At 46.8% G+C, this 22,389-nt stretch overlaps 1 protein-coding gene across 1 annotated transcript; it reads right to left on the bottom strand.

Annotated features, from left to right (window-relative positions):
• Positions 1-338: 338 nt before the first annotated feature.
• Fkbp1a (FKBP prolyl isomerase 1A) lies at positions 339-20,095 on the bottom strand. The gene is made up of 5 exons (XM_028893417.1): positions 19,832-20,095; positions 19,712-19,759; positions 4,443-4,555; positions 2,391-2,555; positions 339-1,407 (listed from the first exon to the last, which is right to left on the bottom strand). The coding sequence occupies exons 1-4, from the start codon at positions 19,866-19,868 to the stop codon at positions 2,427-2,429; spliced, it is 327 nt and encodes a 108-aa protein (XP_028749250.1). The 5' UTR covers positions 19,869-20,095; the 3' UTR covers positions 339-1,407; positions 2,391-2,426.
• Between the last annotated feature and the right edge of the window lie 2,294 nt (positions 20,096-22,389).

Genomic DNA, 22,389 nt, shown 5'->3' with positions numbered 1-22,389 from the left:
GATTATATCCTCTCCATAATCCTTCACACATTTGCTTATAAAACTTCTCCATCTGGACTCCCTGTTGAAAACAGGTTGATCTACTTCTCTGTGCCTCCAGAACGGTTAAGGGATGTGAGAGACAGGAGAGCAGGACCCATGACTGCCCTAGCCTGGCCCCAGGCAGTTCCTTTAAGTTAAGCCTACTGCTCCCACACACACACCCCAACATGGCCAAGGGGGAAAAGCTGTTGTTCACTGCTATGCAGTCAAGATAGAACCTTGGACCCTACATACCTACCAATCTCTGTGCTAAAAGGGGTATGGGGCATGTGCGAGCAACCACCACGACACAGAGCTGAGAAAAGCCAGCATAAAGCACTTTTATTGCAATAATAAACTTGAAACGCATATGTGGTGCAGAGGGCTGGGGACAAAAGCGTACTTTCTCTCACCAAATCACTACACAGGACAGCAGAGGGTGAGAAGCAACTGGAGGAGGAATAGCCAGGAAGCCGAGATTAGCAGAGAGAGCTAAGCATCAAAACCCAGGAGATGCTGAAGCTGTGATGACCAGCATCATTTTCTTAGAGAACACTCAGGATTTGTAGTGATGGCCGGGCGCCCGTTGGGTGGTGAGTCTACAAACAGCACCTTCAATTTAAACTTTCCATAAAGTTCTTAAAATTTAGGAAGTGGAGCTTGGATAGTTACAAGATTACAAAAGTCCTGAAAATCCACTAGAAAAACCATAGGATGAAAAACAAATTAAGCCAGGTCACAAAGAAGGCTTCAGAGGTCCCTACCGACCCTACTGTAGTGTCCAACACAGCAGTAAAGGGACCTGCTTTAAAAGGCAGACGGTTTCAGAAGGTGGGAGGACTGTCAGAAGCAAAGGCTTGCTCCCTCCCTTCCCACTTCAGTTTGGGTAGGGCTTTCAATTTAACAGGACCTCCCTCACTGGAGAAAAATCCAGCCCTCAACAGCATCTCGAATCTGCTATGGCTTTGCAGCACAGCAGCAAGAATGTCTTAATATATAATAGATAAATTTTTCATCCAAAAAAAATAAAATAAAATAAAATAAAAATTCTTGCAAATCCCACCCCCAACACCAATTCCTATTCTAAAGTTAACCCATCGCTTGTGCTGTTAATACTTGACAATATACTTCATTGGAAACCTAGATCTGAAAGACTGAAACTGAATCTTCACCCCAAAACAAAGTAACTTGAGGTTTATGGCATATAGTTTAAGTCAACACACATACAGAAGGGGAAGAGGACATGGAGGTGTCCGAAGCAAAGCTGAGTGACGGAACACATTCAGTCGGGTAGGTGTCTATACAAAGAGTGGTGGGACATCAGGAAAAGCTCCACATGGATTCATGTGCACCCGTCTGGAGGTACCAGATCCCTCCATGGCAGATCTGTTGGGGACAGAAAATCTGTGAGTTCCAGCAACTCATTGTTCTCTTCGTAGACAGCCACAACATTATCCACCATGCCAAGTCCCATGCTGAGCAGCTGAGAGGTCTTTTGAGATCAGGCCACTTCTAACAGCTGGAAAAAGCTAATAGATTGATTCCGTTTCCTAGCAAGTAACCTTCTTGTGCTCAACTTGCCATGAGTAGTTCATATATGGCTTTTCTCTTGTTAACCTAACATTAAGTTTAGCTTGCTAAGAACAGAAGGAGGCTGCCCCTACCACCCGCCTCCCATCCCCAGAGCTGCTGACAACACAGTGATCACCAGGATCCAACTTGGCTTCAGGTTTCTAAAAGCATCCTCATTCAGCCCCTGGCTATGGCAGGGGGGCAGAACAAATAGGAACGTCTGGGCCAGTTGGAAGGGTGACATTCATGTGTGAAGAGTCTAACAGTCACAAGAAAAATGCCATACAACTAGGATGCTGAGCTTAACGTTCTAAGAATGAAAGAAGAGGGGACACAGGAAACAGGCTTCAGATCTACTTTGCTACCACATGGCTGTGACTAGGAAGGACAACCCAGGATCCTAAGGTCTCTTCCTAGGACTGCTTGACTTCAAGGCTTCTTCCTTGAGGCTGTTCAAGCTGACCTGCTGCTCCTATAAATGCTTTTCTTACTAGCTTCTAGAAGCACAGGACAGAACAAAGCCAGAAAGTTTTACTTCTAAAAGTCCAAAATGCTAGCACTAGGAACTTGGCCTGTGGTTCAAAAAACCTCAATTCAATAAGCTACATATAAACAGTTGCCATCCCCACGAGCTCCTTAGAAACATGCCATCCTTTCTTAGAACGGCCAACAATGACGGATGTCATAGAGAGGGGAGGGGGGCTCTGTAGTATTTTCTGCCCTCACCTCTACCAAACACTGGCCTAAAAAGGAAACAACAAAGGCAGTTAGAGTCCTTCAGCATTAAGTACTCTTACCCATGTGCAAGGAGCCAAGGGAGGAGGCCACTTCTGTCATTCCAGTTTTAGAAGCTCCACATCAAAGACCAGAGTGGCATGTGGAGGGATGATGCCTGGGTGCCCAGTGGCTCCATAGGCATAGTCTGGGGAGATTGTCAGTTTGGCTCTCTGACCCACACTCATCTGTGAAAAAAACAAGGATTAAATTCAGCCGGACAAACTCCCAATCCCTTCACAAGCCAAGCTGGCTCCTGGGTGTCCCTACCTAGGACTGTGTTGACCAAGACATTCCAGTGACTGCAGCTGCCCATCCAGCAGGCAGCACCCATACTGTGAAAAACTTGGGAGGCTGGCAGTTAAACTAGATGGAACCCAATGGCAATTAAAAACCCCTCTTGACTTTTCAGAACTTACTAATGTCACACAAACAGTTCTCATACCGTATTATTTAGATAATTAACAAAGGGGGAAAGGCAGCATGCATTTATACAGATGCAACCTTTTCATTTATGGTTAATGTAATCCACGGATGTGGCAACTCTGTACACAGAGCTAACTGTACTTTGATTAAAAAAATCTTAAACAAAAACAACAAAGATTAGTATCTGAGGATAGTCCACCATTCTATACTATATTTAGATCCTTTTTTTTTGGGTGGGGGGTAGCATTTCACTCTGTAATCTAGTGTAGTGTAAGCTGGCCTCAAACTCACAGTAATACCCTTGCCTCAGGGTAAGTTAGGGTTACAGGTATTTGCTACCATATTTATACTTACCATCTCATAGTGAGACTCTTTAAATGTAGCCCTGGCTAATCTGTAATTTACTATGCAGCCAAAGCAGGCTTCAACTGTGATTCCCTCACTTCAGCCTTCCAAGTGTTGGGATTACAAGTATGAACTACCAGCTGGTCGGTGGTGGCACACACCTTTCATCCCAGACTGGGGAGGCAGAGGCAGGCAGATCATTGTGAGTTCGAGGCCAGCCTGATCACAGAGTGAGTTCCAGGACAGCCAGGACTGTTTCACCAAGAAACCCTATCTCAAAAAAACAAACAAAAAAGTATGAACTACCATGGCTGATTCAAGCCCATGGCTTTATCTAATAAAATTCAAAACAATCATTCCATTGACTCAACAATTCTACTTTCTTGGATATTCTGCTAACAACCTATACATGCCCATGACAAAGGATAATGACTTCATACACATGCCCATATCACGGATTAGCCATCGGAAAGATCCCAGTGGGCTTTTAAGATACAACATGGAAACAGTGGCCAAACCACTGTCAGATGAAAAGGGAATCTTGCACCTGTGGCAGGACCTGGTCCCTGGAAACACTGAGCTAAATAAGCATCAAGAAATGGAGACAAGGATCTGCCTCCCCCACCCACTCTGTCTTTTTCTCTCTCCACCCCTTCTGTCATACACAAATGACCTAAAGATTGATGGCACCTTTACTACCTGGTGACACTTCAGTGTATAACTTTCTCGAACTTGCCCTTCAGTAATACTTGCACACATGTGAAACAAAAACTGCAAAACAGGTATGCAATATTGTTACTGTACCAAAGTACTAGGAAAGACTCAAATGGCCTTCATTAGAGTTCTAGTAAACTAATTATAGCACCCATGTCCCCCAGAGAGCATTCAACTGCATGGGTCCTGTCATGTTCAGGTATGGTCAAAGTTAATGAAGGAAGAAAGTAAACTCTAGGCAATTTTGTGTATGTAAAGGCAAGGAAAGTGTGCCGAACTATTCAAGAAACCCCATGGGACTGGAGAGACAGCTCAGTAGTAGAGCACTGACTGCTCTTGCAGACCTGGGTTCTGTTTCCAACACCCACATGGCAGCTCAAACCATCTCTAGTCCTAGTTCCAGGTAATCCAATGTCCTCTTCTGATCTGATGGTACCAGATACAGATACAATGGGTATACATATGTCAGCAAACACTCCTGATGCTGATAAAAATAACAAACCTTTGAAAAGAAATAAAGAACGAACCCTCACAGACAGTTACTTGTGGGGCATTAGGCAGATGCTAGGACAAGGCAAAGGAGAGCATACCTGGGCTACCCCTTCTTCCCAGCCTCGGATCACCTCCTGCTTGCCTAGCATAAACTTAAAAGGCTTGTTTCTGTCCCGAGAGGAATCAAATTTCTTTCCATCTTCAAGCATCCCTGTAAAAAAATATATATATATATATACAATTTTAACATAAGCAACCAAGAGAAATGACACAAAACAGGTCAGAAAGCAGCAACACAGGTCCCATGCCCACAGCAGCGCCAGTGTGCCTGGGGGTCAGGTTCTAGCCTGGAGAACTGTGTTATCTCTGGAGGATTTCCTGTGGCCTCACTGGAGAGCTATGCAGTTGGCCTGAAGCCATGAAGTCTGTCACCTCACTCTGAGGCACAGCTACTACCTTGCTCTGGAATTAGAGCATAAGCTCCCTGTCATGGCCTTCCCAGCACCATGGATGTTCACAATTGGTAAAGTGGTTTCCTTTGCTCTGTAAGGACCTCCAGTGAAAGAGGCAGCAGTCCCCAATTTTGTCACAGTACACATGTAACGAGTACACAGCACGTTCTCTCAACCCTGCTCTCATGGCTGGCTAAGACTATATACGTTGCTGCTCTCATTGGCAGGTGAATGAGTATTCATCTAGAGGAAAATCCTCTCAGCATCATGGGGAAAGAGAAAACAGGAAGACAGCTTTCCCCAGCACTCTGGTGATATTTTATTAAAAACAAACAAGCAAGCAAACAACAAAAACAAAATAGAAACCTGAGCACAGGCTAGCTCTTGAGTTGCCAGTCTTCCTGAGAAAGTAGCAAATAACCTGGATAACTAGAGGAACTGGAACATGCTAGCATTCATCCCACTGCTGAAGCTCATGTCTTCACAGCACATCCCATTTCACAGATGAACCTCTGGCAAGAAGTGATTTGCTCAACTAGCAAAACTAGACAAAACCCTCACACCATGTTTCTTTCACTATACTGTTTTCCCAAGGGTCAGGCAAACCACAATGAAAGAGGAATCCCAGCCATGGAGATCGGAGAGTGAGCACCGTGAGAAAAGAGTAGTAGACATCTGTGGTAGACATCTGCAGCTCCCTTTTCAAAAACATCCCTGCAAGGGTTTCTCCGGAAGCCAGTATCAGCCATCTGGGATAGCAGACCCTGAGCTCCTGAAAGCTCTCACAATGCAACCCCAGGCTAGAGGAAGCTAGTGCTGGGCCCAGAACTGATATGCAACGCAATAGGGGTTCAAAGATCCATTAATAAAGACTTCTCCTGTGCACATGTATGTGTTTACAGGGGGAGAAACCCTGATAAAAATCCCAACCTGAAAAACAATGTCAACCCTGGTTGGTAGACTGAGGAAACAAGACATGAACTGAGAGCGTTATCACAGTCGCCAGACTTCTAGACTTTAACCAAATAGGAAACAGGGTGGAGGCTGCTGTCCTGAGAAGGAGTCAAGACGGATGTCCTGCGGAGAATGGGCCTCACACTGACTGAAGACTGGGTGAAGGACATGAAGAAAACAGGACCTAGCCCTTTTCCAAGTCTGTAAAGAAACAGGAGATGGCACCTTAAGACTACATTTAGCTTGCTCTTTTACCAGAATATAATCACCACCTAGATTATAACAGAAGACCTGACAAGCAACAGACATGAACAGTCTATCAAAAACAAAGAGATCAGTTTCTAGGTCACAATAACTACTACACACATGCCCACTGCTAGCTCAACTTAAGCCATAGGAACCACCCAACTGAGCCTGAAGTTAGGAGAAAAAAGATGCCAAGATTCTCAGAATCCTTTCTCTGATTATGTGCAAGCCTTTCCGTTCTGCTTATGAGACTGCTTAAACAGACACAAGGAAACCAACTCCAAGGCTCTGCAGCTTACCCAAGGTCAGAACCAATGAACAGGGGGACCTGGCTCTAGCAAAAGGCTTTATTTAGCCCAGCAAGAACTGTGAACCATGAAAGATAACTGGTAACCAGAAATAGCCTCTTCCTGGTCTGGACTCCTCTGAGGAGACCTTGAGTTAGGCCTCAAAACAATAGTAGTCCCTGACCTTTAAGCTTAACTGTCTTCAAGAACCTGCTGGGGAAAATCCAGAAAAAAGGGGCTGGAGACATGGTTCAGTAGTTAAGAGCACTGGCTGGTCTTCCAAAAGACCTGGGTTCTGTTCCCAGCACCCACGTAGTGGCTTATAACAGTTTGTGACTCTATTTCCAGGGATCCGAAGCCCTCTTCTGGTCTCCATGGACACCAGGCATATACATGGTGCATAGACATACATTCAGGTAAAACATCCATCAGGTAACATAACTTATTTTTAAAAATCTTGAGCTGGGTATGGTGGCACATGCCTTTAATCCCAGCATTTAAGAAGCAGAGGCAGGCAGATCTCTGTGAGTACAAAGCCAGCATGGTCTACAGAGCAAGTGCCAGGACAGCCAAGGCTGCCTATCTCAAAAACAAGTAAATAAATTAAACTAAATATTCTGAGAACATGACCAGAGGGGTGCCTGAATCAAGGCTATGAAACAGCTCAGACACACAGCGCAGAGAATCTCTAGTGTAATAAAAATCATCTTTCTGATACTATAGTGGTAGACATTATATACTTGTCTAATCCCTCCAAATTCAACAGAATATGTATCAGGAGCAATCCTTATACTATGGTCTTATGTGATTATGGCATAGGTTCACCACTGTTAAAAAAGACGGTTTTTTTGGTTTTTGTTTTGTTGTTTTGTTTATGCACACACAAAGTCATTCCTCAGGCATATTCTTTTTGCTTGAGTCTCACTGGAACTTTGTCAAGTAGAGCAGGTTAGCTTGCCAGGGAGTGCCACAGACCTGCTTGCCTGCATCTCTTCACCTGGCCACTGGTGGGATTGCAGGCATATGTCCTAGCATCATTTTTCAGATGGGATCCAAACTTAGGTTCTCATACTTGCAAGCCAAGTGCTTTACCAACTATTCTCAGGTTCATCACTTTTTAAAAATATGCCACCTCTGACAGGAGACACTTCTAATGGGAAAGACTATGTCTTTATGGGGTCAATTACAAATGGGACATTTCTGTTCCTTCCTTTGGAACATTCAAAGAAGGGGAATGCATGCTTTGCGTTCTTACTTAGTAGGACTTCTGGATACTTATGGCTGAGCATAACCTGTATGAGACAAAGCTTCATGACTTACTCAGCACGCCTCACTGTTGTGCTGCTATGAGGAGTAAACAAATGGAACGATGAAAAGACCGAAAACACTCTCCTGATCTGTGACAAGAGGACCAGCGTCTGTGGGGTCCAGCGTACACCCCTACACTGTATGTGCACAAACAAGCACATGTCTAACTACTTCTCACTTTTCAAAAGAACCTAGTACTGCTTTGCCTGAGTTGCCTCAACTGACTAGTAGCAGGCAGGAAGCTCAGAGGGACAGTTTCTATCTGCTGCTGAGGCAATTAGCTGTCTTCAGTGAGGGATGTCTAACTCCCTTATCTTAAATTTCTGGGGGACACAGGGGCAAAGGCTCAGTTAGCTCAGGAAACAGATCAATGCCTTCTTCTCTTACATTATTTCACATGAGCTGTTGTCTAAGGAAAGGGGGCATGAGTTTTACACCAGAGCTTCAGACCATAGTCATTTCCTGTCAATCTTATCTATTTTATCTTCACAAGAGGTGAGGGTAGGAGGTATTCTTCTGGGCTGAAGGATTTTTCCCCCTATAATGTATTTTCCCCCTATAAATGTAAATGCTAAGCCTACAAAATTCTTTAGAAGAATACATGGACAAAGAAATCCTTACAATCTGAGACTAGGCAAAGATTTTTTAGGTATGGTATCAAAACGCATACGTCATAAAGAAAAAACTAAACACTGAAGTTCATTCAAAATTATTTTAGCCAGGCAATGGTGGTACACACCTTTAATCCCAGCACTCAGGAGGCAGAAGCAGGAGGATCTGAGTTTGAGGCCAGCCAGGTCTACAGAGTGAGTTCTAGAACAGCAGGGCTATGCAGAGAAACCCTGTCTCAAAACACAAACTTTTTAGAAAAGACAAGCCAACCAGGAAGAAGATTCTATACACCCAGAGTATAAGAAGAACTACCAGACATGGCCCCTGTTACCATCGACGGCCATGAAGATGCCTGAAGTCTGGGCCACCACCAGGGTCCATGTTGTGGTGTCTGAGGGCCACTGTTGGGGCCATGCCAATCTAAGTGGCCTGTGTTGCCACCTGGGGCAATGGTGACATCCAGGGCCATGTCCGGGTCCATGGCCTCTAATTACTACCAAGGGCCATGCAGATGCCTGGGGTCTGGTCAGCCACCTGAGACCATGCTGGTGTCCAAGAGCCATGCTACTGCTGGGACCATATTGATCTGGGTGACCTGAGCTGCTACAAAGGCCATGGTGACTTCTAGACCCTAGCTGCTGCCAAGGGGCCATGTCTAAGTTCATGGTCCTCCTGCAGCTGGAGTCTGCATCACCACAGGGGGCCATAGGAACCATGCATGATGAAATCTGAGGGCCATGCCGAGCCCGCACTGCCCTTTGCTGGCCCTGCTCTTCATTGGACACTGCAAGAGAACTGGCTACCCACACGTGGGAGGACTGGCCCTGCCCTTTGTCTGAGGGGGGGCAGTCCCAATAACCTGGACTAACCAGTTAACACCCTGGTCCTTGGGTTGGCCACCCTAACATCTACCCCATCTGTGACTGCTGCAGCACATGAAGGGAATGATCCTGTGGAATGGTGCCCGCAGGATCTCCATCACTCGATGATATACTAGAGGAGTTTCAGTGAGGGTCCAGTGACGAAGGTATACCAGAACCAGAGGCCTTGAACCAGTCCAACGACTCACTGCAATGAACACTGCAGATAAAGCTGACAGGATGGACAAAAGGGTAGTACACTGTGTGACACACTGAGGCTCCCAATGCCACTAGGATGAATGAAAGTGTTGGAGAGGTGGGAAAGACAGGGGAACAAAGAGGGTGTTTTTTGTTTTTGTTTTGGCTTTGTTCTTTTTTTAACTTTCTTTGGGGGGGGGATGGCTGCATGGGTGAAGGGCAGATATAGGAGGACTGGGAAACGAATGAAATTGAGATGCATGATGTGAAATTCCCAAAGAATCAATAAAGAAATTATGTAAAAAAAAAAAAAAAAAAAAAAAAACCACCAAAAAAACTACCAAGGCAAGAATGAAGAAGGATGACTGCCAATTCAAAGGTCAACTTAAGCTATGCAACAGATTATCAAAACTGAGTAAGAAAACAAGCCAATTAAGTGAGACAAAGCTTTGAACCTGTACTTCACTGAAACAGATGTACACAGATGGCAAGAGAGCATATGAAAAGATGTTCAAAATTCTCAGTCATTACACAATGCAATTCAAACCATCAGGAGAGAGAGATATTACTGGTTAAAGTGGATAACTAAAACACAGGCCCCCATCAAGTATAGGGAGGACATTACACTTTTGGTGGCATATAAAACAGAGCCAACTACTCTGGAAGGACCTGAGTGTGAACATTTGTGCCCCATATGGCCCAGCCATTCTGTATCTCAGTATTATCCTAGAAAAATGACAGTATATATCCCTACGAAGACTCATACTCATTCAGAGCAATTTTTTTCTGGGGGGGAAGGGGTTTGAGACCGAGTTTCTCTGTATTGTTTTGGTGTCTGTCCTGGATCTCACTCTGTTAGACCAGGCTGGCCTCGAACTCAGAGATCTGCCTGGCTCTGGCTCCCAAGTGCTAATCCTAAGCACCAACCCAAGCACCTATCAAATAATGAATGGATATATAACCCATATGCAGAAAACAATGAATGGATATATAACCCATATGCAGAAAACTATTCAGCAACAAAAAGGAACAAATTTTCTATACACAAAAGAATCGTAAAAGAAACCAGCAGAAGACTAAACACTACTACCTAGTTTCATTTGTAAGTAATTTTTAAATCACAAACTATACAAGCATGGTGGTGCACATCTTTTATCCCAGCACTCTAGGATGGCAGAGACAGAAGGATCTCTGTGAGTTCAAGACCTGCCTGGTCTACATGGCCTGTTCCAGGACTAAAGACCCTAGCTCAAAATGAAACAAAATTGCGAAGTAAGTTTTGTGACAGAAAGTACTTGGCTGCTAGGGAAGGAGACAGATGAGAACTTCACAAGGAATTTAGCAGGACTTATCACTGTTGTGGTCTTTAGGACATGTTTCACTATGTAGCACAGGCTGGCACTAACTCATAATCCTCCTGCCTCTGACTCCAGGTTGCTAAGACTTTAAGTATGAGCCATTACATCCAGCTAAAAGTGAACACTTTAAACACGTGACATTTATTGTTGGACAACTATGCCTTAAAACTTTTAAAAAGGAAAGTAGGTTGCTGATCATGGAGATGCATGTCTATACTGAGGCTGGGGGAGATGATTCTGAGGTCAGTTAGATCAACAACTGAGACCCTGCCTGCAAAGACCAAGGGAAAAAGTAGATAGTAGCATTTACTTACTAACACACACACACACACACACACACACACACACACACACACACACACACACACACACACACACACACCCGCTTATGCTCAGCTCCTGTCCTACATGGGGAATGGAAGCAGGGCAAAGAGAAGGGAACAGGTCAAGTCTTAGCAGTGCTCCATCCCTTTCAACTCTGGAGCCTCATGCACTGGAATCTGGAGCGCTTGGGTAGTGAAACCACCTGCCAAGTTAGCAGCAGAATTTCCTAGAGGAAAAGCAGGCTCAGCAGGGAGGAGGCAACTGAGGCTACAGTTCACACAGCAAGTTTTCTACTCTCAAGGCCACACTTTCTTCTGTTGGCAGCAGTGGCCAGTTTCATTTCTGACTAAACACAAACTCCGTCTCATGACTGGGTGGTCTGAAAAGCTGCAGGTTCTCCGGTTCCACTTGCAGACCTGGACTCTGTTCTACATCCCAGTGGCATGTGGCTCAGCCCTTCGCTCCATTTGCCTGACTTAAGAACGAGCAGGACAGGGCAAGCAGGAGGCTTCCATATTTAGCCCTTCTTCCCTATATGGCAGCAGCAGCTGAGGGATGCTCCTAGAAGGGTTTTACTTTCTAATCAGTAAGAAAAATGGGAAGAATTGGAGGTGTTCAATGTAAAGCACAAGACCACAAGAGGAGTACAGGCTCCCGCTACACACAGCCCATGCCACTTCCATCCCATGCAGCTTTCTGGCTGGGAGGAATCAGATTCAAATCCTTGCAGGGGAAAGGGTTTTAGGGAAAAAAATAAAAACAAACAAGTAAGTAAGGAGTTTGGGGGAAGATTCAAATGTCTCCACATAGGATGCTAGGCAACACTCTATCAGTCACACCCAGTTCTGGAGTGTGCTTTTATTCACAAGTAATTGGCAAAGAGAAAAGATATGGGCAGCACCTGCCAAGCAAAGTACCAGAGTGCCCTAGGCTGTGAGCCTATGCTGTGCTCCCAGTGCTTAGCTCAAGCCAACAGTGAAAACCTAAGATGAAGGCTCAAACCAAGGCCCATTGACTGTTTCAGATCACTTCTGGCATACTTTTATTTGTGGGAGGCAGAGTTCCAATATGTCCTCTACTGGGTGGAGAACACAACAGAAGACTCAAGAGACTCAAGCTTCAATACTTGTAATGAAAGCTCATTCACAACACTCAATAATCTTTGCATGAAGTTTTCACAGGTAGCACTTTATATTGACCAAATAAGGGAAGTTATAAATAGAAAATTTTAAACCCCTATATTTAAATCAAATAAAACCATCAAGTAACCCGAACATCCCAAAACCTTCAAAATCAAAGCAAAGTTCTTGTCATTTGTCAATGGGAGAGGGAGAATCGTTTGCTAAGCCCAAAACAGAAATGAGTTTCCTAAGTACAATCAGCACAGTTGTTGAATGGAAGAGGGAGCCATCCAAAGGCAAGTCAGTCTGCAGACTTGCAACTGAAACCACTCAGGACTTTCCCAGATGGAAGTACTGCTAGAGACCTGAGGACAGACCTGTTTCCCTCCCCTCTTTATTAGACACAGAAACTTCCCAACCCCCCTTGTGCATAACTTCTGTGTTAGAAAGACACCAAAGGGGAGAGGGGAGCAGTCAGCTGTATTTTTCCAAAGCCAGTCATGATGGTTATACTGATGATGTAATTGAACAGCATGCAGATCAGTGAAGTGTGGGCATTACTAGATCAGTCTAGCTGAGTGCTTGCAATGAGTCAGTGCAGGAAGACAGAAAGAATGCTGCCACTAGTGAGGGATTGGAAAGGCTTGACATTTAGATTTCTCACAATAGACCTTACTTTATTATAAGAAAACAAAGACAAAATTGGTGTTTGGAAAACTCCACCATACTCAAAGAAAAAGCAATGACTGTTCAGCAAGTGTCTGAGCTGCTTTAGTCTACTTCCAGGGCCCCGTGACTGCTTCCCAGTGTAACCTTTCTGCACTGTTCTGCTTCTTATCCTAGGTGAATGGTATGGCCAGAGGCCTATCCCATCACTTTCCTAGTCCACTAAGTACAAGGAAGCACATGCCCAACTCTGAGGAAACACTTTACCTTTGGCCAAATCCCTTTAGATTCTTTTTTTTTTTTGGTTTTGGTTTTTCGAGACAGAGTTTCTCTGTAGCTTTGGAGCCTGTCCTGGACTAACTCTGTAGACCAGGCTGGCCTCGAACTCACAGAGATCCACCTGCCTCTGCCTCCTGAGTGCTGGGATTACAGGCATGCGCTGCCGCCACCCAGCTAGATTCTATGATCAAAAGTTCTCAATGTCAAGACCCACAATGGGAGGGGATGTACAACAATCTGAAGAACACAGGTAAAGTCTTTCCTAGCAAGTGTGTCATTCAGTTCCCGTGTTAATCATGATATAAACAGCGGCTCACTGGAGATAATATACATTGCTCTAGGGTGTACTTTTCCAGACTAGTTCACGGCCTTCCCTGCTCTGCTTCTGCTCTCCCTTCAGCATAAACCCGACAAGAGCAGGCAGACAGAGCCTTTGAAAATAAAAACAGACCTTATTTCCCCTTGCCTTTTAAAGTCCTTCCCTAGCTCTTCATCTCTTTGAGAAGAGAATCTAAAGTCCTTACAGTGGCTCCCAGGAGCTGCCATCTCTGACCTTGCTGGTTTGGCTCCCCACACTTCTCTGCTTCTCCAGCACTGCTTCCTCAGACTGCATTCACATCAAGTGCACTGCTACTCCTCTGCCCTCGCTGCTGCGCTGTCTGAATTCTTACTCAAATAACCCTGTCGATTAATCCCTAAATCCTGCAGCCATCTATTCAAAAGTCACTTTCTCACTGAGGTCTTTGCCATTTAAAAATCTTGACCTTTTCCTGATCCTCTCCTTAGCATTAATGAGCAATATATCTTTGCATTAATTATACCTTTTCCACCACAGCTAAAAACCCACAAGGGTAGGAATTGTGCTTTCCTTCATTCTTAAATCTTTGATGCCCAGTACAGTACCTTGCACACAATCAGTGCACATAGAGAAATCAAAGACACCTCCTCCCTTTAGGTACATATATACTTGGATAATTCTTTCTTCTTGCCTGCCTGAGGCAAGCACACCCAAGACAAGGGACCACTTCTTCCAGGCAGCTCTGCTTACAGGTGTCGGCTGCTCTACAGGGATTTCAATGTATGGGCACTTGCCCAAGGCTCTCTCCCACCTTCAGTCACCATCACTGAATAACAGAGGGAAGAATGAGCTGTGGGAGTAGTGGTCTAAGTACTTTCTCTTTCTGGACCAAAGGAAACAGAAACACCTACCACAATAATAGGAGTGTGGAAGTGGAGACAAATGTGGTAGCACTTTAAGCAGAGGGGCAGAGACCCTCCACCTCGCCCCCCAGGAAGAAACTTTGAGTTCAAGAAAACACAGGTCTACCTGAGTGGTCAGAGCTCTTGGGACAGAAAGTGCAAATTCCAAAGCACATAGACCATCCCACTGCAATGAGTGAACCTCAGAAGAACCAGAACTGGAGTCATTTCACTGAGTTTGATCTGGGATACGTCCAGATCACTTTACACTGTACTGGATGTCCTAAGAAGGAAAATAAGGAGGATACCCTTGTTCTTAGCAGGGGCTCCTGTCTTCAGAGGTAAGACATCAGGATATTCCAAGCTAAGCTGGAACAGTGGTGCACAACTTTAATCCCAGTACTTGGGAGGCAGATCTCTGTGAGTTGAAGGCCAGCCTGGTCTACATAGTGAGTTCTAGGATAATCACAGCTACATCCTGAGACCCTATCTTGGAATAAAACAAAAAAAGATGGCCTAGCTAACCACTGGTTATAGAACTACGGATGTGGATAGTTAGTGCATATAACAAAATGGACCCCTGTACCATCCAGGCAGTAGCACTCAGGGACACATTATGGCTGTTTTCACTTGTCTTTCTTTGAAAGGCTCTCCGTGGCACCCACAGAGGAGAAGCATGCTTTGAGGAAGACAAAGGAGTCTCTGCTGCCCTTATCTGTGGAAGGAAGACAACAAACAGGACTTGTGTAGTTGATCTGAGGACTCTCGATGCCAGAGGAAAACAACCTTTCGACAGCAGGGTCCATTTCACAGTACCGACATCTCATCAAGCTAAGGAAATCTGCAACAGAAGCAAACTCTAACCTGTCCACACAGCTGAGGTAGCACAGGCCAGCTGCACCACTCTCACATGGGGTGGCCCCAACTACTACCATCCAACAGCTTCCTCATGCACATACCCTGGGGAGTGGCTGACGATGGGCACTCATTCCACTCCATCTCTTCTGCATACCTATTTCTCTACCCGTGAAACAGAGGTCATCCTGGCTGGACCCAACCACTCCCAACTTTCTGTGTTTGAGAAGGGTTTCACCATGTAGCCTTGGTCGGCCTGGAACTTGCTAGGTAGATCAGGCTGGCCGTAAACTCATAATGATCCACCTGCTCTGCCTCCTGAGAGCTGGAATTAAAGGTGTGAGCTACCATGCCTGGCTTCCAACTGCTTCAATCCTGAGTATATCCAAGTCTGACCACTCCAAGAAGTTTTGGTGCCAAGACCACAGCTTAACCTTGCTCCTACTCTTGACACCACAAAGGACAAAAGCTCCACTGTCAGGTACATGGAACGTAAGTAATCTAAGAACAGTATGAACAATGCCACAGCTGCCCCATGTCTCTGCTCTCAAGGTGCTACTACTCTGGTTATATAGATAGCACACAGAAGCCAAAAGAAAAGGACAATTTACATTCCCAGAGCCCAGTGACTGCAAAGATGAACACAAACACAACAAAGGACCTCTATTCTTTGAGGAGCATGCTTAATGACATTACTTCTGTCCATGGACTGGGCTAGAACACTCTCACACTTGAGATACAAGCAGGGTACTGTATATCCTCCAGAGGGAGAAGGTTGAAGTCCATGTCAGCTCAAAACATGTTCACTTGACCCAGAGGAAGAGTGTTCTTGTGGCAACACACCAAGTGCTCCAATCCCCACTGCCTAAACTCCTTCACACAATCCACTCCAGTGCCTTGGCCTTGCACAAGAACTCTTCCTCCAGATGGCCACAGAGCCCACTACCAAACTTGCTGTGAGTGATGCTGGGGGTAGGGAGATCACTCATTAGGACTTTTCCAACTCTCTCCATTAAAAGCAGACTCCCTTCCCTATCCCTCTTTGGTTTACTCTGCATTGTGCCTCTCATTACCTGACACGTCACAATCATACTGGTCCCCCCTCTTGAGCTAAACCCCACTAGATCAAGTCTTTCACTGGCCATATATTGTGCCTGGTTTGTTGCTACAGAAGGGGGAGGGGGGGTCTTGTCTAGGGAAAAAAAAGCATCTAGTCACAACTCTGCCCAAAGGGCTCCAGACTGTTGTGTGACCACGCACACTAGAAGAATATCACCTGAGGGATTTCTTAAATATGAGCTTCCCTCCAGACATCACCAACTAAAACAGCTGCAGAGGAGTGAATAAAACAAGCAGAGAAGAAGGAAGCAGGCTAAAGAAAAGCTAAAGGTAATGGGCCAGACCTGCCCTGGGAGCTGTGACTGCCCCAGGCAGACCCGAGGTGATGCCAACAGACTCTTGTCTTCTCCACCAGACACCAGGGGGCTACAGAAAACTTAAGCCTCATCCCAAGGACAAGATGTCTAGCTACATTTTAGGAGGATAAAAAAAAGAATTCCTTCAACCCACTTGAGACTGCTCTCACAATGGCAAGCACGTGGCCTGCTATGGCTGAGTGAAAAGGGATATGCACCAAGATAAGCTTCACAGCAACCATGAAGCAGCTATGGGAAGCATGGAGGGAGGGGCTATGGAAGTCTACTTGGCCTTCAAGGACTTAAATGTGTAGCTTATTATCCCACCTCCTCCCTCATGTCTCAGTCAAGGCTTATCACAGCTCTCAGCAATCACTCAATATCCTCAGTGGCACCATAGAGGCCTTCAAGCCGCACTCATGCTATGCTCTGGCAGGTCACAGAAAGCACCAAGGAAGCCTTAAGGTGGCACTAAGTCAGCCCTCACTGGCATTTAAAACATCACTGAGGTTCAGGCTAGGGATGCAGCTCAGTTGTTGAAGTGTTTGGCTACCTGCAAGGTCCTAGGGTTTATCCCTGGCATTCAGGACTGGGCGATGGAGGGTCTAGTCACCTTACTTCCTTTGCTGTTTCTTTGGACCCATTCTAAATCAGCAGAAATGGACACCTGGCTAAAACTCACATGATCAAAAGTATTCCCCCAACTTATGCCTCAGTCACTCACATCCTTCCTCTCAGTCACTCAGCCAAACAATCTGAGCCAGACATTCAGAAGGAAACAGAAAAACTAAGCATGGGCATGAAGACTTCTACCACCACAGCAAGAGAAAACCATACATGAGAAATATAGGCTTTCCTCCCTTTGAAGATCCTCTTCCTCTAATCTTAAAGGTAACCTCTTCTGATCACAGTTCCTTCAAGATACAGTCTATTCCCAGTGACTTAAAAGCCTTCATGCTACGGATGTGATCTCACAACACTTCTACCCCCTTCTCTCACGCCCCCACAGGTCTCAAACAGGTTCTTCCTGGGAGGCTGGTGGCAAAGACTCTCGGGAACAAAGCCACCCGCCCTCAGGAGAACAGCCTATTCTGTGAGCGTGAGGCACAGCTGGCTTCTCACTAAGGCGTCTTTGTGGAGCTTATCAAAATGAAATAAAAAAGAAAGCTTTTGTTCTAATTCGTGCCAGGGTCCTGCTGTTGTTCTGGGAACATGTGGGTGGGTGCCACCCTCATGGAGAACACAGGCTTGAAGAGGCATTAGGAGCCCCGATGGTGTTCTGAGTCCCACAGCCATCTGTTCTTTTAGGAAGAGGCTCCAGACACTCTATAGAGTCAGTTCACCAAGAGACACAGCAAATCATTTCTGCCTACATGCTGGTACCTGGTTTTCAGCAGCAGTAAAACATAGGCTGGGCAAGAATGAGGGGCAGTCTTGAACACAGACAGGTGGAGCCGGGCACTATAGTGTGGCTGCTGCAGGCCAAAGGTAAAGAAGACCGTGGGAATTCAGGGAACTGCCCACTCACCCACATCCCCAACCCCTTAAATCAGTGGTTCTCAACCGGTGGATCATGACCCCTTGGGGGGGGGCTGAACAATCCTTCACATGGGTTGCCTAAGACCCATCAGAAAACATACATATTCACATTACGATTCATATGAGTAGTTATGAAGTAGCAACAAAATAACTTTGTAGTTGGGGGTCACCACAACATGAGGAACTGTATTAAAGGGTCACTGCATTAGGAAGGTTGAGAACCACTGCCTTAAACACGCTTAAGAGAGAGAGAGAGAGAGACAGAGAGAGAGAGACAGAGAGAGAGAGCGCGAGAGAGCGCGAGAGCGCAACAGTATTCTTTTTCAACTTGCCATCAAAGACAACTAAACTGATGATTCTTCCTCTACTAGCCCTCCCAGACTAAGGCTGTGGTCGGACCACGCTATCACAACAGCTACTTGAATGTCCCAACCACCCTGCACTTTTGTTCATGACACAAAGATGGATTTCAATATTCCTTCCACTGGCAGCTTTTTAAGGTTCTGGTCCGTAACCCCTCCCATCTCCTGCCCACCTCTCCACTCGAGAAGTCACAGAAATAAGCAAGCCGAGAAAGGAGGATGCGAGCTGCTTTTCTCCTCTTCTCACTAAGTCATTTCCCTCAAGAGAGGGAGCCTCCCCTCATCAGGGAGACAAGGCAACTTGAGCCTGAACAGCTTGGCCAGATCAGCCAGAAAAAAAGGTGGGGGTGGTGACAGTGGAGGGGAGGAGGGAGAAGCAGAAGAAACAGAGGAAGGATGGGGAGGGGGACAAAGGAAAGGGTGGGAAAGGGAAGGAGCGGGAGGGAGGCCGATTCCTATCAGCTGTGGCTACACCACTCAGCCTGGCTATGAAGTCACAGCCAGCTACCCTCCCCCTCCCCAACCCAGAAGGACCTTGTAAGGGCATGGAGTAAAAGATGGTCCCAGGGCCAGCAATCCTCATGGTCTTGAAGCTTGAATTTTGGCTGAGTGTGCACGGCTTTAAAATTTCCTTTGATTTTAGTTACTGTGTACTGCACTCACGACCCCCCAGTTTCCTTTATCACTAAAAGGGGGGTGAGAAAAGTCTCCATTCCTAGAAAGGGGAGCCTGGGAATGACATGGTGCATCCTTTGGTCTGGTAATCATTGCTACCCAGGCTGAGATTTGCAAGTGGGTCAAAGAGAGAGAGAGAGAGATCTTGCATTATCTATTTCCTGAAGGGCACATGAAGCCACAAGAATGACTTGGCAAGTGGGTCGTTTCCCACCCGCCCCAGAAAGATGAATTCAAGGGTTCTCCCAGGAAAGGGGGGGCTAGGCAGGCCAGGAATCACCTCCCCTTCTTAACTACGAACCCTCCAAAGCACGGAGAAGGTATCCACCAGGACTCGGAAACGGTTCAAATCTCCCTGAAGGGTCCCTGGCCGGAAGCGCTTGACCTCCGGCAGGCTATGAGCTCGCCCTGCCTCAGTTTCCTCGTCTGGGCAGTAGGCACCCTGCAGCATCTGGGGGCCGCGCACCGCTCAGGGGCGATGAGGACTGCGTCTGCCGGATGCCCGGCTCGGCCCGGCGGGCCCAGCCTGTCCCTCGGGGCGCGGCCACCGCCCAGGCCTCGGCCGCCGTCCACGCGGCCGCCACGCCCCGACCTCCAGCCACCGCCTCCCCCCCCCCGACCCCAGCGCCCGGCCCCACCCGGCCCGCCCGACTCACCCGTGTAGTGCACCACGCAGGTCTGGCCGCGCTTCGGGAAGGTGCGCCCTGAGGAGAGACAGACGGCAGGTGAGCGGCTGCGCGTGGCGGCAGGGGAGCGGGCGGCGGGCGTCTACTCACCGTCTCCAGGAGAGATGGTCTCCACCTGCACTCCCATGGCGGCGGCGGCGGCAACGGCGGCGTTGGCGGAGGAGGAGGAGGAGAAGGACGCGGGCGGCGGCGCGGCGGGCGGCGTGGAGCCGGAGCGGACCTGGCGGCGGTTCAGCGGCTCGGCTTCGTCCCTCGGCGTGTCGCCTGCGCACGCGCACGGCGGGGCACGGCAAGCCCCGCCCTGCTTGCGCCGGGCGCTCACGTCTCGGAAGCCCCGGCTGCTGGGCGGAGGGACCGGAAGTCGGCGGGCCACAGACACCCCCCCCCCATCCTCCACCCCCCCTCCGGATGCAGCTGCGACGGAAGGCTAGTCGTGCTGGCTGCTCCCGGTCTTTCTTCACGTTTCTCCCCTGCTTCTGAGAATCGCAGTGATAACGGGGTCCACCCGTCACTTCGAGATGCTTCACACTTCTGCACAACTAATTGTCCTGTAAAGGCTTTGTGTATGTGGAACCAAGTTAACGTTCGAAAAGGGGACCTAGGTTCCTTCCGTGCTCCTCCTTGGAAAAGTCAGTGTTAACACTGCCCTGCATGAAAGCCCCCTTTTGTACGAATATATGGAGATATAGCCGGGCATGGTGGCACATGCCTTTAATCCCAGCACTCGGGAGGCAGAGGCAAGCAGATCTCTGAGTTCGAGGCCAGCCTGGTCTATAGAGTGAGTTCCAGGCTAGCCAAGGCTACACAGTGAAACTCTTATCTCGAAAAACAAACAAACAAAATCACATATATATGTGGAGATACATATTATATGTAACTCCACTCGAATGCTTGAATCCCCTCCTCACACAAGCTTCCAATGGGGCTCTGAGGATTTTGTTTGAATACTTTCATGAACAGATCATATACTACTTTCAAGAATTACAAACTTAAGGGGTTGGAGAGATGGCTCAGGGATTAAAAGCACTGGTTGCTCTTCCAGAGGACTTGGGTTCAATTCCCAGAACCCACATGGCAGCTCACAACTGTCTGTAACTCCAGTTCCAGGGAATCCTAAAATCAGTGTACAGGCACACATGTAAGCAGAACACCCATTCATATAAAAATAAAAAGGTTAAAAAATACAAGAAGAAGAAAAGAAGAATAGAGACTCGAACCTTTGGAGGGAGAGCTGTGTGAGTAAAAGAACCCCTGGGAATGGGAGAAAGAATTGGCTTGGCTGTTCCTGTGGCAGGTGCGTGAGTGCTGGAGGACAACCCTGAAGTTCATTTTGTGGCAAGAAGATGGAGGTGAGAGGCTCTACCGTGTAGAGGCATGGCTGAGACATGACTGAGGACAGTTTGTACAACACACAGAGAAAGGTTCAGCTAGAGGGAAATGATTCAAAGTCAGGCACACGTTTGTGGTGGACATTTAGGGTAGATGCCTTTTCTATCTTAACACCGAATGTTGAATTCCATAGTTAGGAAACACTCCTCTACTTTCCAGTTCATAATTTATAAATGTAGCCAATATCACTCAGTGCCAGAAAGGGAATATGACCCATTCTGGCCATCTGGAGCCCCACAGTCCCTAGAAACTGGTTGATGTAAGGATATATGTTCCCGTCTGTTCAGGCTACTGTCAACAAAGTACCATATACTGGGTAGTTTTAAACAACAAAACATTTATCAAGGGGGAGGTGACTGGCTGGAGAGAGTGCTGAGGGGTTAAGAGTCAGCACCCAGGTTAGATGACTCCAGCCCTAGGGGATCCAACATCCTCTTCTGGCGTCCAAGGGCAGTGGAACATACGTGGCATACACTCACACAAACAAACAACAACAAAACCCTAAGCTGTGTGAGGTGGCTCAGTAGGTAAAAGCACTTGCTGTGTAAGTCAGACAACCTGAGTTTGATCCCCAGAACCCGTGGTGAAAAGAGAACCATTTCCTAAAAGCTGTCATCTCACCTTTGTACACACACCATGGGACACACACAAACACATACACGCACGCGCGCGAATAGTAAGAAATCTTTTTTTTTTTTTTTTTTTATTCTCATGGTTCTGGAGCCCAGGAAGTCTAAGCTAAGACAGATTGTGTGTAGTGAGAGCCTGCTTGCTGACTCAGCGCTTTCTTGTGGGAGCGGTGAGTGGCCTCTCTCTGGTTTCTAACCCTCTCTACACCAGCTCTGCCCTCACCACTTACTGACCTTCCTAAGGACCCACCTCCAGTCAGTTTGGGGGATGGGACACAGTAAGCAGCTATGATGCAGAAAGGATGCTTTAGGCAGTTTGGGCTGCAATAACCAAATCCCAGAAATGGAGAGGTTTTGTTGTCCCTGTGTGTTGCTGGGGATTGAACTAAGGGCTTGTTTTCACCGAGCCACAATTCCCCCAAATTGGATGGTGTAGATAACAGAAATTGATTTCTATCACATTTTTGAAGACTGAAAGTCTAAGATCAGAATGCTTGCGTAGCTGGGTTCTGGCGAGGGCTTGTTCCCTGGTTATAGACTGCTGGCCATCTTCCTGCTGTTTCTTCACATTGGATAGGGAAGGGGAGAGAGAACTCTCTAGTACCTTTTAGGAGGACTAATCTCATCAGA

Source organism: Peromyscus leucopus, chromosome 4 (genome assembly GCF_004664715.2).
Source record: "Peromyscus leucopus breed LL Stock chromosome 4, UCI_PerLeu_2.1, whole genome shotgun sequence".
Classification (NCBI taxonomy): domain Eukaryota; kingdom Metazoa; phylum Chordata; class Mammalia; order Rodentia; family Cricetidae; genus Peromyscus; species Peromyscus leucopus.
Note: the sequence above shows the minus strand (reverse complement) of the source record. Positions and strands in the feature narration are given on the sequence as shown.